The 18,217-nt window shown below is 38.3% G+C and overlaps 4 protein-coding genes and 1 pseudogene across 5 annotated transcripts; 1 reads left to right on the top strand and 4 right to left on the bottom strand.

Moving 5' to 3' along the window:
• Positions 1–1,497: 1,497 nt before the first annotated feature.
• LOC120420872 (protein FAM177A1) lies at positions 1,498–7,711 on the bottom strand. 2 transcript variants are annotated; one of them, XM_039583991.2, is made up of 3 exons: positions 7,542–7,711; positions 3,379–3,608; positions 1,498–2,112 (listed from the first exon to the last, which is right to left on the bottom strand). In XM_039583991.2, the coding sequence occupies exons 2-3, from the start codon at positions 3,577–3,579 to the stop codon at positions 1,795–1,797; spliced, it is 519 nt and encodes a 172-aa protein (XP_039439925.1). In that variant the 5' UTR covers positions 3,580–3,608; positions 7,542–7,711; the 3' UTR covers positions 1,498–1,794. The 2 variants fall into 2 exon arrangements, with proteins under 2 accessions (XP_039439925.1, XP_039439926.1); XM_039583992.2 differs by lacking the exon at positions 7,542–7,711 and having other exon boundaries at positions 3,379–3,685.
• Positions 7,712–7,952: 241 nt separating this feature from the next.
• Positions 7,953–8,460, bottom strand: LOC120420873 (uncharacterized). Its single transcript, XM_039583993.2, has one exon. It carries the CDS (start codon positions 8,344–8,346, stop codon positions 8,035–8,037), a length of 312 nt encoding a protein of 103 aa, XP_039439927.1. The 5' UTR covers positions 8,347–8,460; the 3' UTR covers positions 7,953–8,034.
• A 6,871-nt stretch (positions 8,461–15,331) lies between these two features.
• Positions 15,332–16,267, top strand: LOC120420871 (elongation factor 1-alpha-like; annotated as a pseudogene).
• Positions 16,268–16,289: 22 nt separating this feature from the next.
• LOC120420874 (uncharacterized) lies at positions 16,290–18,043 on the bottom strand. The gene has a single exon (XM_039583994.2). The coding sequence runs from the start codon at positions 17,007–17,009 to the stop codon at positions 16,725–16,727; it is 285 nt and encodes a 94-aa protein (XP_039439928.1). The 5' UTR covers positions 17,010–18,043; the 3' UTR covers positions 16,290–16,724.
• LOC128093266 (uncharacterized) lies at positions 17,371–17,971 on the bottom strand. The gene is made up of 2 exons (XM_052709405.1): positions 17,807–17,971; positions 17,371–17,742 (listed from the first exon to the last, which is right to left on the bottom strand). Exons 1-2 carry the CDS (start codon positions 17,969–17,971, stop codon positions 17,371–17,373), a joined length of 537 nt encoding a protein of 178 aa, XP_052565365.1.
• Positions 18,044–18,217: the final 174 nt, after the last annotated feature.

Below are 18,217 nucleotides of genomic sequence, written 5' to 3'. Positions count from 1 at the left end.
TTTCGTGGTATTTGGTGAGTAGTAGATCAAAATAAGAGGAAAAAACAACATACAAACTTTTGACATATTTTTCTGGAGCTTATATTTTTTCATACAAATCAGTTCTTTGTATGCACCTGAACAATCTTTTCGAACCAACAACTGGTTATAAAAAAAAAAAAACACTCATTATTTCGATTCAGACAGAAAACATAAACAATCAATCTTCACAAAATAGCTGAAAGCTTAACAAAACAAATAATTTTGAATTTGGAAAATAGCCAAACACAAAGTTTATGTAACTCGGTTGTAACTTGAAATGAAAAGAGTAAGTTAAGTGTTAAAATAACTAAATTTTGAATTTTGTACCAAATTTATTAATTTTTTATCAAAGAACGTTTTTAACATAATTATTTTTTTTATAATCTTCAAATAATTTCAAAATATCTTGGAATTTGTTTAAAAATATGTTATACCAAGTTCCCTTTTGAATTTAGTAAAATTGGATTTCCCTTCCCATCCTTGCCCTGATACAAAGAGTAAACTAACAAGATATCGTTACCAAATAAATTACAATTAAAATTGCTTTTTTGTATTATTTTGATTTACCGAGTTGTCGGAATTTAAATGATTTATTTTTTATTACATTTAAAAATTCGTTTAAAAATAACAAAGATGTATTGTTTTTTGTTTTGCATTTTTTATCATATTTTTGGTATTTTTCCCGATAATCAATAAATGAAAATTAAGCTCATACTCACAATTATGACAAACCTTGAATGAATTTAATTTTACATTTGAAAATATTTAACACAAAAAAACCTGCCAAACTATTGTTGAAATCGTTTTATCTTTCAAATATTTAATAAAAGAGGTCCATATTTTACTGTGTAGCAATCTTAGAACTTGTACAAAGACAAATCATTCTGACAAATGGGTCAAAGAGGATTTGTAAACAACCAGTCTATCCTGCTCATTCTTGATGTGAACATCAACTGAAGTGAGTGAAAGAAAGGATGTGTAATTTCAGTTTTTCATTCCTTCCAAATTTACCCATTTTTTTTACTGTGTGTTTACAAATCCACATGATAATAAATCGGACAAAAGAAATGATCAAACACCGAAGCAACCGAAGATAAAGTAATTATTTAATCTCGGTTACTTTTTCAAAAGTTCCTACACAGCGTAGAAAATCCATGACGCATTTTTTCTCGAAATTTCTGTTTTTTTTTTTTTTTTTGTTATTTTGAAATTTCAAAAAAAACTTTTGACCTTTTGTCCATTTTTTCTATTTTGAATGAAATTTTTTATGATTTTTTGTTCAATCGATATGTTGTTTGACAATGCTGACTAAAGGCGGTTTCAAAAACACCCAAAAAGCAAAAACTGGAATTTTGGTTTATTGGACCTTTAAAAAAATTCAGATATGTACTACTAGAAAACAAAAAATCGAATGAATGCAAAATTAAAGATATTTTGAAGTTATTTCGGAATGAAGAAAATTTAACACATTAGAGATTCAGAGTATAATATTATCAAATAAAACTTTATTATTTATTCATCATATCAAAGATAATATACAATACATCTTTGGAGTTTCATAATAATAATTCTATTGCAAATTGCACTGTCATTGATGTTTAGTTTACAATAAATATATATAAATCCTTTACATTCTGCATCTTAACTTAATGATTCGCAAATGATTCAAATCATCCGAAATGTGCTTTAGATTGGTGTTTCAAACAAAATCTACATTATTTTTGCTGCAAGCGCTTTTTGATATTTGCAAGTGTGTGTGTGTGTGCTAGTTTTTTAAAACTTTTCAATTTCATTCGTCACCGTTGTGGCCCCCCCGGCCGGAGCTGTCGCAGAGGCGGGGTTGCTCTGCTCGGGCTGGGATTCGACTGTGGCGGAGGGACGATTCTGCTCGACAAAGTTCTGGATAGCGCGGTCTTCGGCTTGCTGTTCCGCCTGCATCCGCTTGAATTCCTCGATCTCGAAGCTGTACTTGGGCGTGGTGATGCCGAGGAAGGAGGCCAGCCCCTCACCAACGTAGTCACATCCGGCCAGGACCGAGGTGCCCAGTTTGCAGGTTTTGTGCAGCATCCAGTCGCTCCAGTTCATTTTGGACTGCGAATATATGGATGTTGTTGACGATTGAATTTATAAACAAAAATGCATCTACGGTTATTTAAAAGTTATTTTTTTCATTTCAGCTTCTAAAATAATAAACATAATATAGTTTCTAGGGGCAATCCACAAACCATCTTCCCAAAAACCATCGCACTCCAAAAGAAACTTATTTGGGGACACCGTGGAGATTTTCCCTTGTCCCCTTACAAAAGTGGTACATCAACACTTCTCGTCTTCCAAATTCTTTTCCTTGTCCCTGGTGTGCGGTGGAGATGGGAGCGGCCGGCAATGGATGGTTGTCATGGTGGTGAGAATCTGGTTGGTTGGTCTGTAATTAGTTTTATTCCCAATTATCAATTTCTAAGCAACCTATTCTGGAAAATCATCAGATATACATGACGAAATCCAGTCTGCGAAATGCAGTATGTAGTCTAATGTGTATGAATTACAACATTGTTTACATTTCAAAACCGACTCTAAGGAGCCCATGTGAATTACAATTCAATTCAATTCGGTTTTATTGATGAATAATCAAGATACAAAAAGTTCTTTTGAGGTACATAACAGAGTTTTGGAGTTCCTTTCAACTGTGTGTTACATCATTATCCATTTTGGAACAATTATTGCCTTAACCAAATGTGTTACCAAGAGCAAGAAAAATAAAAAAAATAAACTTGCTGATATTGCAAAGGAAGGAGAAAAAAGAGAAAAAGCTTATAACTAAATCACAGTATTTTATCCTTTGTAGATGTGCTTGATCAACAGCTCCCCAAGGGCCAGAAATTGCATTCTCATTAAAATTCCATGAAAAATGCAGCGGGAATTTCAGGGAATTTTCAAGGTAGATTTGGCATTTCATCCATAATGATATTTTTTTAAATGTTCAACAGGTGATAAAAGCTCAAAAAATTAGCAATACTGCTAAGTTCAACTCCAAAAGGGTTCAAATCGAAATTCGCAGCAAATCTGGACAACGATTCTGGTTCACCGGAAAAGTCCAATAGGAACACCTATTATGTGTCCGAAATATGAAACAATTTATCCAACTAGAATCCGTAAACATAGCCAAGACTCAAACCAATTCCAACCCGAAACAGCCACCTGTCCGCAAATGCCTGAACTGCTCTCAGAAATACTTAAAGAAAAATAAATAAACAACCTTGGTTGCCATGAATCACTCAGCCCCAATCCAGACAATGAATAATTAATGACTTACGGAAATCTTCAATTTCCTTTCTTAAAATCTCACTCTCATCTACCCACCTCATCAACGGTGCCCTCCTCGTTCCGTCCGACCCCGTCGACCTGGTCCTGGTCGTCGTCGCTGTACTCCTCGAGCGTCCCATCGCTAAAGTGCAATACCCTTTTCGGGGCACGCACCTGAACTTCGACGTCTTTTTCGTGCTGGATAAAGTTGGCCGACGCGTCGACCTTGTTCTTCATCGGGATGTCCACCTTGGTCATCTTGGCTGACTAGATGTTTGGTTCGAGACCTTTTGGGTAGCAAAAGGTGTTCTTGAACAATATGTTTGGTTTAAAAATGTAAAAAATACACTGAGCAATTCTCTACGAAATCGGTCTTTTTTCTTCAATTTTAATTTTTGTATTTTTTAATCCGACTGAAACTTTTTTGGTGGCTTCGGTATGCCCAAAGAAGCCATTTTGCATCATTAGTTTGTCCATATAATTTTCCATACAAATTTGGCAGCTGTCCATACAAAAATGATATGTGAAAATTCAAAAATCTGTATCTTTTGAAGGAATTTTTTGATCGATTTGGTGTCTTCGGCAAAGTTGTAGGTATGGATATGGACTACACTGGAAAAAAATGATACACGGTAAAAAAAAATTGGTGATTTTTTTATTTAACTTTTTATCACTAAAACTTGATTTGCAAAAAAACACTATTTTTAATTTTTTTTATTTTTTGATATGTTTTAGAGGACATAAAATGCCAACTTTTCAGAAATTTTCAGGTTGTGCAAAAAATCTTTGAGCGAGTTATGAATTTTTTAATCAATACTGATTTTTTCAAAAAATCGAAATATTGGTCGCAAAAAATTTTCAACTTCATTTTTCGATGTAAAATCAAATTTGCAATCGAAAAGTACTTTAGTAAAATTTTGATAAAGTGCACCGTTTTCAGGTTAAATCCATTTTTAGGTGACTTTTTTGAAAATAGTCGCAGTTTTTCATTTTTTAAAATTAGCGCACATGTTTGCACACTTTTGGAAAATATATTTTTGAAAAGCTGAGAAAATTCTCTATATTTTGCTTCTTCGGACTTTGTTGATACGACCTTTAGTTGCTGAGATATTGCAATGCAAAGGTTTAAAAACAGGAAAATTGCTGTTTTCTAAGTTTCACCCAAACAACCCACCATTTTCTAATGTCGATATCTCAGCAACTAATGGTCCGATTTTCAATGTTAATATATGAAACATTTGTGAAATTTTCCGATCTTTTCGAAAAAAATATTTTTAAAAATTTCTAATCAAGACTAACATTTCAAAAGGGCCAAACATTCAATATTACGCCCTTGTAAAATGTTAGTCTTGAATTGAAAATTTTGAAAATATTGTTTTCGAAAAGATCGGAAAATTTTACAAATGTTTCATATATTAACATTGAAAATCGGACCATTAGTTGCTGAGATATCGACATTGAAAAATGGCGGGCTGTTTGGGTGAGACTTAAAAAACATCAATTTTCCTGTTTTTAAACCTTTGCATTGCAATATCTCAGCAACTAAAGATCGTATCAACAAAGTCCGAAGAAGCAAAATATAGAGAATTTTCTCAGCTTTTCAAAAATATTTTTTCCAAAAGTGTGCAAACATGTGCACTAATTTAAAAAAATGAAAAACTGCGACTATTTTCAAAAAAGTTACCTAAATATGGATTTATCTTGAAAACGGTGCACTTTATCAAAATTTTACTAAAGTACTTTTCGATTGCAAATTTGATTTTACATCGAAAAATGAAGTTGAAAAATTTTTGCGACCAATTTTCGATTTTTTGAAAAAATCAGTATTGATTAAAAAATTCATAACTCGTTCAAAGATTTTTTGCACAACCTGAAAATTTCTGAAAAGTTGGCATTTTATGTCCTCTAAAACATATCAAAAAATAAAAAAAATTAAAAATAGTGTTTTTTTGCAAATCAAGTTTTAGTGATAAAAAGTTAAATAAAAAAATCACCAAATTTTTTTTACCGTGTATCATTTTTTTCCAGTGTAGTCCATATCCATACCTACAACTTTGCCGAAGATACCAAATCGATCAAAAAATTCCTTCAAAAGATACAGATTTTTGAATTTTCACATATCATTTTTGTATGGACAGCTGCCAAATTTGTATGGAAAATTATATGGACAAACTAATGATGCAAAATGGCTTCTTTGGGCATACCGAAGCCACCAAAAAAGTTTCAGTCGGATTAAAAAATACAAAAAAAATCGCATGACCGAAATTCTAGAGAACTGCTCATGAGCAATTCTCTACGAAATCGGTCTTTTTTCTTCAATTTTAATTTTTGTATTTTTTAATCCGACTGAAACTTTTTTGGTGCCTTCGGTATGCCCAAAGAAGCCATTTTGCATCATTAGTTTGTCCATTTAATTTTCCATACAAATTTGGCAGCTGTCCATACAAAAATGATGTATGAAAATTCAAAAATCTGTATCTTTTGAAGGATTTTTTTGATCGATTTGGTGTCTTCGGCAAAGTTGTAGGTATGGATACGGACTACACTGGAAAAAAATAATACACGGTAAAAAAATTTGGTGATTTTTTTATTTAACTTTTTATCACTAAAACTTGATTTACAAAAAAACACTATTTTTATTTTTTTTTATTTTTTGATATGTTTTAGAGGACATAAAATGCCAACTTTTCAGAAATTTCCAGGTTGTGCAAAAAATCATTGAACGAGTTATGAATTTTTTAATCAGTACTGATTTTTTCAAAAAATCGAAATTTTGGTCGTAAAATTTTTCAACTTCATTTTTCGATGTAAAATTAAATTTGCAATCAAAAAGTACTTTAGTGAAATTTTGATAAAGTGCACCGTTTTCAAGTTATAGCCATATTTAAGTGACTTTTTTGAAAATAGTCGCAGTTTTTCATTTTTTAAAATTAGTGCACATGTTTGCCCAGTTTTGAAAAAAATATTTTTGAAAAGCTGAGAAAATTCTCTATATTTTGCTTATTCGGACTTTGTTGATACGACCTTTAGTTGCTGAGATATTGCAATGCAAAGGTTTAAAAACAGGAAAATTGATGTTTTCTAAGTTTCACCCAAACAACCCACCATTTTCTATCGTCAATATCTCAGCAACTAATGGTCCGATTTTCAATGTTAATACATCAAACAATTGTGAAATTTTCCGATCTTTTCGAAAAAAATATTTTCAAAATTTTCAAATCAAGACTAACATTTTAAAAGGGCGTAATATTGAATGTTTGGCCTTTTTGAAATGTTAGTCTTGATTTGAAAATTCCGAAAAAATTGTTTTCGAAAAGATCGGAAAATTTCACAAATGTTTCATATATTAACATTGAAAATCGGACCATTAGTTGCTAAGATATTGACGATAGAAAATGGTGGGTTGTTTGGGTGAGACTTAGAAAACATCAATTTTCCTGTTTTTAAACCTTTGCATTGCAATATCTCAGCAACTAAAGGTCGTATCAACAAAGTCCGAATAAGCAAAATATAGAGAATTTTCTCAGCTTTTCAAAAATATTTTTTTCAAAACTGGGCAAACATGTGCACTAATTTTAAAAAATGAAAAACTGCGACTATTTTCAAAAAAGTCACTTAAATATGGCTATAACTTGAAAACGGTGCACTTTATCAAAATTTCACTAAAGTACTTTTTGATTGCAAATTTAATTTTACATCAAAAAATGAAGTTGAAAAATTTTTACGACCAAAATTTCGATTTTTTGAAAAAATCAGTATTGATTAAAAAATTCATAACTCGGTCAATGATTTTTTGCACAACCTGGAAATTTCTGAAAAGTTGGCATTTTATGTCTACTAAAACATATCAAAAAATAAAAAAAAATAAAAATAGTGTTTTTTTGTAAATCAAGTTTTAGTGACAAAAAGTTAAATAAAAAAATCACCAAATTTTTTTTACCGTGTATTATTTTTTTCCAGTGTAGTCCGTATCCATACCTACAACTTTGCCGAAGACACCAAATCGATCAAAAAATTCCTTCAAAAGATACAGATTTTTGAATTTTCATACATCATTTTTGTATGGACAGCTGCCAAATTTGTATGGAAAATTATATGGACAAACTAATGATGCAAAATGGCTTCTTTGGGCATACCGAAGGCACCAAAAAAGTTTCAGTCGGATTAAAAAATACAAAAAAAATCGAATGACCGAAATCCTAGAGAACTGCTCCACTCACAAAGACTCGCCTAACCAGATATTCTCGAAGGACACGACGAACTGTTCGCGTTTTTTCTTCGTTCTGATGCACTTTGTTATTGTTTGGAAACTATGGTGCAACAACGGTTTGGGGTAGGGGGAGAAATGTCAAGTCAAGATCATGCGTCAAATGGAACTTCAGCAATTTTCAAAACCTAAAAAAGTATTTGAAGCAAAATCATATCACATCCAACAAATCTAACAATTTAAAACATAATAATTAAAACTGAAAAAAACACTTATTCAAGCTTATTTATAAAAAATGACAGTGACAGATATGACTGATTGACAGAGTTTTTATGACTTTTTTTTTCTTTTTATTTCTAACCAAACATCCCCTTAACTTAACCAAACTTTAAGGGCATGATCTGGCATGATAACACAACACTAATTTTTTTCCGTAGTTCAAGTGAACAACTTTATTTAGTTACTCTATGTACACTTTTAACCATCTTCAACCACCAATCCAAACATTACTTGGCAATCGGCTGTGGCAGCCGGAACTTGTTCATCTCGATTTCGGCCTCAAAGTAGCTGTTCTTGTCGTAGCAGTAGTACTCCGGCACCTTGTACTCGCCGTCGCGGGACGCACCCGGTCCGATGGGTCCCGACTTGCTGTGGACACACTTGGAGCTGAGTCCGGGAACGTCTCCGGAGACTGCCTTCGGAGCCGCGGCCGCCGCTGCACCGGGCCCGGCAGGTTTTCCCGCAGATGGTTGACTGTACGCCCGGGCTGCGACCAGCCGGACAAGGATGTCGTTCTTCAGCAGAATCTGGCGGATCATCTTTGGTCCGGGTTTAGTTCCAGGTTCCGAAGCACCAAAAACACCTAGAAAATAATGCAGCGATTATTCAATCACAGCGAGCACAAAGTTGCTGTCAGATGTCAAAACAGAGACAAGAAGATTGCTGACAGATGGTGCGCGCGCATTTGACTGGCGTGAGAATAGAATAAGTACAAAACTTGAATGATACGACCTTTTCAAAACGAATGCAGTTAAAAAATAATCCAGCATTACTTTAAAAATCTATTACATTTAATAGAAGTTTGGCGAATTATGATTTGTTGTACCTGTTGAGCCAAATGAGCAAACAAATTATACCAAATGATTTTCTGTTTCGGCTGTAGATAAAAGGACCTTAAAAAACTACACAAATTAGTACATAAATGTACATCAATTTCAACAAATGTCTTATAATTAAATCCTTGTGTGCAACTAATCCAATATACGCAGGCCGTCAACGAAATTATGGGAAAGTATAACTTGTATTTATCAGACTTAGTTTATGCTGATACCGGTTGTTGCAGTCCCGAACATCATGTGGTGTTAGCCCTCGCACAGCTTCCAATGACTGACTGGTCAAAGAATGGCATTCGGGGAAATTAAGGAGGAGATTTAACCGGATGAGGGTAGAGACCCTAAATAGGGAGACTGGTCTAAGCTGGCTAAATCGATCTGGCAACGTATGTTTTGAGCTTGGCAACACTGATAAGTTTTGCTGGGCGTAAAGGCAAATGCTCGTTTGGATACGTCAAACTCGTGTCTGTTTGGGTACGTCAAATTCACTTCGACCAGTCTCCCTATTTAGGATCTCTAGATGAGGGTCTTATACAGCCGCTTAAACGGTGAGATAAGCGTTGTGGAGGGGAATAAAGCGTCCTAAAATGCTAATACTAACACTCTCGATAACAACACTATATTTTACGCCAAACATAACCAACATAGCAAATATACAAGCGTTTGGTACGGTATGTCCACTAGGATGTAACAAAACGGGTCAATTTTGCGAGTATTTCAGGACCTGGCGCTTTGACTTTGAATTTTAAATAGGATTTAACCCGTAAAATCGGTGCATTTTGGTTTTTGCCAGTTTTGAGCCCCTTAACGATTTTTGCATTCTTCAAAAACCTCATGAGCGCATAGTCCGTGTTCCAGGGAACAACTTTGCCGAAGAGTGCGAAAAGATTCGTACACTATTTAACATGTTATAGAATTTATAACACCGCCGCTGAAAACATCATCTTTTTCTTCACTCTCTTCTGGCAGCACATGCTGCTCCTGCAGAAAAGATTGTGTCGCGACGCTCATGCAACCAAGCAAGCTGATGGTGCCCTAATGTTAACTAGCTCAGATGAATATAAGTTGGGTTAGTATGTTTACATAACTTTAAATAGGTCTTATCGGTTCTAATGGCTTTATTTGCTAAAATTAGTGTCGTATCCGGTGCGCGGGACGTGATGTCGCGTGGGAACCTACGGCAGGGCCACGGAATCAGCGCACGATACGCAAATAAAACACGGTAAATATAATAAAATGTAAAACGCGTGTATTCTTGTTAAGATCCGGAAATAGAATGAAAGGGCACAACAAACAAACATGACAGCTAGCATAAAATATTGACGCGCTGTCCTGCGTCACATAGTGACAGACTGGCAGCCACTTGTGAGCCAGCGACGTGCGGAAAGTGGGGGCACTCCGCGCACTGGTTCTGTCCACAACATCTCCCCTCTTAAAACAGCTGGTCGGCTCTTGCAAGCGCTGTCGGTGCGCCGGAGAAGAGTGCCAGCTGCGACGAACTCGTTGAAGACGACGACGCAGGGAATGGAGATGGTGTTGCACCGGGTTCTAGTAGAAGCAGCGATCCAGATCGGGTGCAGGTTGCGCGTGTGTTTGGTTCAGCTGGAATCGCAGGTAGAGAAGAGGGCGGACGCGGCGTCAACTGCATCAGGCTCAATGGTGGCAGCTCGGGAAACGACGCAAGCTTCCACTCACCGAGCAGGACATCCAACGGGAGCGCTTTCGGTTTGGCCGATGGTGAAGCAGCAGGTCCGGCCTTGAAGCGACTTTGCGGTTGGTTGATGTGCGAGCGGGTGACGCGTTGGTTGCCATCTCGCATGGCGATGCCTCGACGATGGAATTCCTTCTGGTGCGGTTCGGGGTCGAGCACTTCAGGTGCGCAGCGGTACGCCGACAGAAAGATGTTCAAAGTTCTTGCGATAGTGCCTCTCCCCTCCGAAATTTTCTTGACGGCACGCTCGAGAATGTCCACGACTCGTTTTGCTCGTCCGTGCGGCTGGTACGGGGCGGTCGCGGTGTGGTAAACGCCGTTTGAAGAAAATTTGACACTCGGGAATTGCGTTCGGTTGTCGTTCACGATTAGGTTAGGCTTACCGAGTTGAGGAAAAATCTGTCGGAGGATGGCGATGGTTGCGAGGGCAGAGATGCGATGCGTGCGGACTACGTAGTCGTCGTTGGGTGGTTCCACAAAATCCATGCAGCTGCGCTGCCACGGGCCAGCAGGTTTCGGCCATAGCACAGGAAGTGAGTGCGGTGGGGACCGTGCTACGGAGGTGCACAGCTGGCATGCTTTTCCGTCGTCGAAGTCGGCACGGGTCTGGTAGCGCTGGATCTTCGGATCAGCGACTTTCGTTTTTGGCCAACCCTCGAATACGTACCGGCGAATCTTGCGGAGTAGTAGATCGGGCTGGGTGCTGTTGTCCTCTAGGCGAATTCTGGCGATAGCAAAGTCCTCCTCTGGTCGTACGTGCTGGTTGATCAATCGTTGCACGTCGGCGTGCCCAAACTGGTCGGTGGAGACGTACTGGGAGGCCAAGTCGTAGAGGAGCAGGTACAGTGCGAAGCGTGATGCGAAACGTTTCCGGTCTGCCTCGAACCGGACGATGCGATGCTGCGGTGCGTTGTCGGGACGCGTCGTGAGGGCGTAGTCTTGAAAATGGTGCAGAACGGCTTCCAGGTTGCGGTCGTGTTCCTTCTGGGTTGTGCCGTCTTCGAGATGGTAGAACGCTCCGGGTTCTCGGGCCAGCGAGGTGGCGATGCTCTGCTGGTATGCACCGGGTGCATTTTCGACCAGCAGCGGGTACAGGCGCGGCTGTAGAGTAGCGTTGAGGACGGGTTTTGAACCGATGGCTTTCCGCATCCCGACGATCGGGGCGGCCAACTCCGAGTAGACGATCGGAGTGGTGATGTTGAGCTGCTGCTGCTGCTTGTCCAGTTCGTGGTCGACGTTCTCAACCACAGCGTAGGCCACCGAGCATTTCGGGCAGACGGTCGGTCGGTGGTTTTCTTTCAGCTCCAAGTTCACCTCTTTGCCGAGTTCCTCGTTGAACACCTTGTGGAGGACTGACTCGAGCACCGGCGACGGGTCGGGGAAGCTGGATACGTGGAGCTCGGTAACGATGGTCGGCTCGTTGCGGTTGCTTCCGGTGATGGAGGTGTCACATCGGAACTCGTCGTCGAGTGACAAATCCATTCCAGAAGCCGTGTTTACGCGAGCAGAGGGTGATGATAACTTTGGGCCGCCGGATGCGGCGTCTAGTGGAAGTCGGATCGGCGTCCCACCGAAATCGACCGACGCGCATCTCCGCCATTGCTGCACCGAGTGCTCGTTGATCACCACCGCGTGGCTGCGGACCGTGTCCGTCTGGAAAGCCTTCGTGTTCCCGGGGAGCGTGTCGACGTTCTGCGCCGGGTCTGGAGGCGGCTGGGCTGCGTCTGTTGTGAACCGCTCCATGAGATCCTTTTGCTGCTGGACAATCTGCTGCACTGCATTGGCCAGCTGCTCGAACGTCTGCATCATCCGGATCAACTGCTCAGGAGACCGCTGAAGCTGCTGCTGTTGATGATTTGCAAGGTGGAACGGTTCTTGCTGGAGCTGCTCCCGACGTATTTGAAGCTGCTCCATGTCGGGGAGCTGAGCATGCCAATCGTTCATGCTGCTGGGGCTCCTCCTTCGATTGCACGCGGGTGCCGGATTTGTAGGTTAGGTGGCGCCCACCTTCGTAAAACCGCGGAAAATCCGGCAAAATTCGACAGATCTCGTCGCCACTGTCGTATCCGGTGCGCGGGACGTGATGTCGCGTGGGAACCTACGGCAGGGCCACGGAATCAGCGCACGATACGCAAATAAAACACGGTAAATATAATAAAATGTAAAACGCGTGTATTCTTGTTAAGATCCGGAAATAGAATGAAAGGGCACAACAAACAAACATGACAGCTAGCATAAAATATTGACGCGCTGTCCTGCGTCACATAGTGACAGACTGGCAGCCACTTGTGAGCCAGCGACGTGCGGAAAGTGGGGGCACTCCGCGCACTGGTTCTGTCCACAACAATTAGTTTACAATATAAGGTAAAACCAAGGGCCTTAGCCTGCACAGCGGCCTAACTTCATTAGAAATATCAGGTAAATTTTAGTAAATTTTACAAAATTTAACTAAATATAACTAAGTTTATCTTAATTGAACTGAATTTAACTAAACTAAAACTTAATTTGACTTTATACATCAAAATTCAGCTAAATTTTATATTTATCTTATATTTATATTTAATTCAGCTAAATTTTATATTTATCTATTTTTTTTTAATTCTTTTTATTTTACCTGATTTTACTTATTTCTAATTAATTTTTCTTAATTTCAATAAAATTGAAGATAATTTTAGAAAATTTTACTTAAATTTACTTAATTTTACCAAATTTTGCTTAATTTTGATTTTTTTTACTTAATTTCACATAATTTTACTGAATTTAACTAAAATTAATCAAACTCATCTATACTTTACCAAATTTAGACAAATTTGACAAAATTTAACTAAATTCAACTAACTTTAACTCAATTTAACGTGTTACAACTAAATTCAACTTTATTCAAGTAATTTTAATTGAATTTAACAATTTTTAAATAAATTCAGGTAAATCAAACTTAATTTAACTCAATTTATTTCAACTTAACTAAATTTATCTAAATTTTGCCAAATTTTACGAAATTTAACTCAATTCATGTTAATTTTACTTAATCTAGTTTTAGTTAATTTAACTAATTTGTAATTTGTAATTTGTTGTTTTATTGGTTACGATAGCCTGTTAGTATAAATTGTAGCAAAACTTGTATTTTATTTCAACTAAAATTTATCGAAATTTTACTAAATTTTCATAATTTACATGGATTCTACTAAGTTTAGCCAAATTCAACTTAATTTAACAACGTTTTGCTAAATTTTACAATTTTTAATTAAATTTACAAAATTTAAGTAAATATAACTAAATTTAACGAAATTTACCTGAAATTAACTAAATTTAAATAAATTTAACCAAATTTTACTCAATTTACCCAAATAAAAAAAAAGAATCTAAATTTAATCATTAGTTAAACAAAATTTAGCCAAATGTAACCAAATTTAATCTAATTTAACCATAAATCTACCTTAGTTCAACTAAGGCCGTTGCGAATATTTTTCAAAGTTTATGTCGCCGCACCTACAAAATTGGTCCAAACAATCAGGGGGCAAAACATTTTTTTTTTTCAAAAAAACGTTAAAATTTCAATGATTATAGAAGTCTAATCGACTGAGAATAATCTAAAATGCCTTTTTCTGCATTGATAATCGTATTTAGCATGTTTGGGCTCGTTTGGGCTCGTTTAAAAATATTTTAAGCATTTATGAAATTACAATGTTCTCGCAAAAATATTTGTTTTGTCAATACTTAGAAATCTTGGAAATTAATGATTGAAAAACAACTATGTATGATGCATTTTAAAACACTTTTTTTCATTCAAATGTTGATAGCGTGGCCTGTAATTTCATTTTTTTTACTTCTTTATTCCCCCCCCCCCCCTACTTTGATCTGAGTCGAGGGACATAAAAAAAATAAAACATATTTGCAACTGCCCAAATTCATTTTTATTTTACAAAATTAAACTAAACATAAGCTAATTTAATTATTATTTAACTTAATTTAACTCAATTAAACTTGATTTAATTTAATTCAACTTAATTTAAATAAAACTAGCAAATTTAATTAAACTATATTAAATCATACGTAATTTTACTTATTTTTTACGTAATTTGACGTAATTTTACTTAATTTAATGTAATTTTATTCAATTTAACTCAATTTAATTTAACCTAACCTTTTTTAACTTAACTCAATTAAATTTAACTTAGGCCGTTGCAAATATTTTTCAATGTTTATGTCGCCCCCTTCAAAGTCGGTCTTGATAATCAAAATTTAAAGTTTTATCAACTGAAAACCAGTTAAAATGCATTTTCCTGCGTTTAATCATAATAAGCATGTTTGAACTCTTTTGAAAACATTTTAAATTATCATGAAATATCAATGTACAGTCCCACTAAATTTAACTTTATTCCACTAAATTCAACAGAATTTAACTGAATTTATCTATGACCTAACCTCTAGGTTAGACCGGGGCCAACATTTAATTCCCCGTGATCAGGCAAATCTCGTTTTCAAAAAATGCCACCGGCACCTTCTGGGAACGAACCCAGGCCGACTGGGTGAGAGGCAACCACGCTTGCCCCTACACCACGGGTCTCGGCTTCTACTTAATGTTACTTAATTTTACTTAATTTCAGTTAATTTTAGATAACTTAACTTCATTTTACTCTATTTTACTTAATTTTACTTAGTTTCACTTAATGTAACTATATTTATTCACATAATGTAACTAAATTAACTAAACTCAACTAAATTTAGCCAAATTTAACTAAATGTATTTAAATTTAATTAAATTTTCCTAAATTTTACTCAATATTACTTAATTTAACGCCAATTCTAACCAAATTTTGCAAAATTTAACTAAATTTATCTTAATTCAATGAAACTCAACTATGTTTAACTAAAATTAATTTAACTTAATTCAACCTAATTTAACTTTATTTTAACTAAATTAAGCCAAATTTAACTAAATTTAGTTAAATTCAACTAAATACAGTTTTACCCAAGGGGTAAGACACAGAGTAACTGAGTGACTCAATTTTACAAAATTACTCAATGTGGCTCAAAGTTACTCAATCTTCCTCATGATTTTTTTCCGAGTTGCGGAATTGATGAATATACAATATACATTGACAGAAGAGCGTGTTTACAAATAAATACATTAGAAACACATGTGCCACGCTGATCGTTGCCGCCGGTACCGGTGAATTCAAGATTTCTAAAAAAACGGACAGACACGAGAGAATACCCTAGGAATCGCCTTCACCTTCGGTATCAAACAGCTGATCGTCGATGTCAACAAAATGGACTCGACCGAGCCCACGTACAACCAGGACATCAAGAAGAAAGTCTCGTCCTACATCAAGAAGATCGGCTACATCCCGGTCGCCGTCAGTATCGTGTCCATCTCCGGATGGCACGGATACAACATGCTGGAACCGTCCACAAGGATGTGCTAGTTCAAGGGATGGGCCATCACGCGCAAGAGGGCAAGACTGAAGACAAGTGCAAGTTTGAGACTATGGATGGTCCCAAGTCCCTGCATCTGCCCCTAAAGGACGTCAACAAAATCGGTGGTACGGGAACGGAAACCGATGTGAACAAGCCCGGTATCGCCATCGTCTACGCCCCGGTCAACCTGACAACTGATTGCAAGTACGTCGAAATGTGCCAAGAAGCCCTGCCGGAGGCCGTGCCCAGAAACAACGTCAAGAACTTGTCCTTCAAGGAACTGCGTCGTGGATACGTCGCCGATGACTTAAATAAATCGCCGCCCAGATAATCGTGCAGAACCTCCCCGGACAGATCTCCAAAGGATACACCCCATTGCTGGATTGCCACACCATTCAAATTGCTTGCGAATTCAGCGAGATCAAGAAGAAGGTCTTTCGTCGTTCCGGCAAGTCGAGAAGAGCTGTGGCCCGAATCGCTCGATAGATCTTGGCACCACGTAATGACTGGCGTATCAGGACATGCTCTTGCAGCAGGAGGTTTCAGCGGCTCCAAAGGTGCAAGCACATCGAAACCGTAGTCATTAAGATCGAAACGAAAATCTCTAAGAAGAGTCGCTGTATCATCCGGTTTCATTCTGTCTAGGAGATGATAATCGTCGGGAGACTGGAGGGGGACATCTGAAGCAGTTGCTCCGATCTTGTCTTGTTTTTACCAGAGACTAAATGATGCGTTTATTATGGTGTGTTTGCATTTTCTTATTTATTTAGAAAATTATACTTAGATCCTCTACAAAGCGACGACACGAATCTAAACGGTACCCTTCTGCACCTTGGCCTCGATGGCTTTCTTTTCGCCCACGGGGGTGGCGACCTTCATGGTGGCGTGCTTCTTCGCGGCAACCTACGTTGCTCCGGCAGTTCCCTTCTTATTGTGGACAGCAGCTCCAGTGTCACCGGCAGTTTCTTTTTAGCACTTTGCTCCAGGTTGCGTTTCTTCTCGCCCGGCAGCGTGATTGGGCGTGCTTTCGGTTCACGCTGATTCCGCGGGCCTGCTTTTTGTTGGTCAGCTTCTCCTGGAACTTTCCGATCGACGCCATCGACGCATTGGCGACGTTGGCAGCAGTCACCAGCTCTGTAGCTGAAGCGGCATCCGGTCCGGGAAAGCCGGCTCGCGGAGTTTGGATCACTTTCGCGCGAGCAATGTTCCTCATCTTTCGGTCTGCATTCTGAGGCATCTCTACCACTCAATCCTTCTCCTATTCGGCCTTGAACCTTGTCACCTTGTCGTACCTTCTTGTCACGGACTCCATTCTTGATACACTTTGCTTAACGATTTATTCCCCTTTTGTGAGCGGCTTCGGCGCAGGAAGTTTCAAGCACGGGCTGCACCGACAACGGCTTCCTCTTCCCGTTCCGTTAGGAGTTCCAAGACGGCATTGATGAACAGTTGTGTATTTTCCCGGGTCGAATCCAGTTACTGTTCCAGGTAGGTACTATTCCACCGTTATTGGCTTGTTTTTCTCTCAATCTTTCTGCTTTTGCAAAACCTCCTGAACGATGTCCATTTTGCCACGTTTTGAACGAAATTACTGGGAACTACCGCCACCGGCGGCTTCCTTTTTGGAAGCGGTCTTCTGCGGGGCTGGCTTCTTGGTGGCGGCCGCAGTGTTCTTGACCTTGGCGGTGGCAATAGCAGCCAATTTTGGCGAAAGCCACTGTCGGAGCCTTTTTACCAGCAGCGGCAACGTTTCCGGTAGCAGCAGCATTTGTTCCCTTTTTGTCCGGTTTGGTATTTGCCTCTCCGGCCAAGAGAGCTGCTGAGGGAGGCAAGAAGGTTCCGGCCAGAAGCTTCTGAGCTGACTTCCTCTCAGTGGCGGCCGGTTTCTTCTCATCAGCTCTTCTTCTCACCCGAGCCGGAAGCAGCAGCTGGTTACTTCTCCTTTTATTCAATCGGATTCGGATTGCCATCTGAAAAAATCAACTTTATTCAACAAAGTTCTTTGAAGGTTTCCCTCCCCCCAAAATAACCTACCTCATGGCACGGAATCGACGCTGGGGGCCAGGAGTTTATTCCGTAGAGTTTTTTTCTTGTGTCGTAGAACAATTTACGCTCCCGGTGCTTTTGTGTTTTGCAAGTTGTCAGTGTCAGCGTTGAAATGTCAGTGTCAAAATTTGTTACGTCGTTTGTGAAAATCATTTTGAAGATTGAGAAATTCTGAAAAACGTGCGTGGCTCAATGTTACTCAATTCTACTCAAATTTTCTCAAAATCACTCTCTGTCCTACCCCTTGCTAAGGCCTGCTACCGCGGATCCAGTGTCAGTCTGGAATGCACTTGGCATTCAGAAAGTAGAGTAAGCTACGCTATTAGGTTTGTTTCTAAACATTTACGTTAGTTTATAATCCACGCAAAAATCGATAAATCGTTTAAAAAAATCAAACTA

This window comes from Culex pipiens, chromosome 3 (assembly GCF_016801865.2).
Source record: "Culex pipiens pallens isolate TS chromosome 3, TS_CPP_V2, whole genome shotgun sequence".
NCBI classification, from domain to species: domain Eukaryota; kingdom Metazoa; phylum Arthropoda; class Insecta; order Diptera; family Culicidae; genus Culex; species Culex pipiens.
This window is presented reverse-complemented; position numbering and strand designations above follow the sequence as displayed.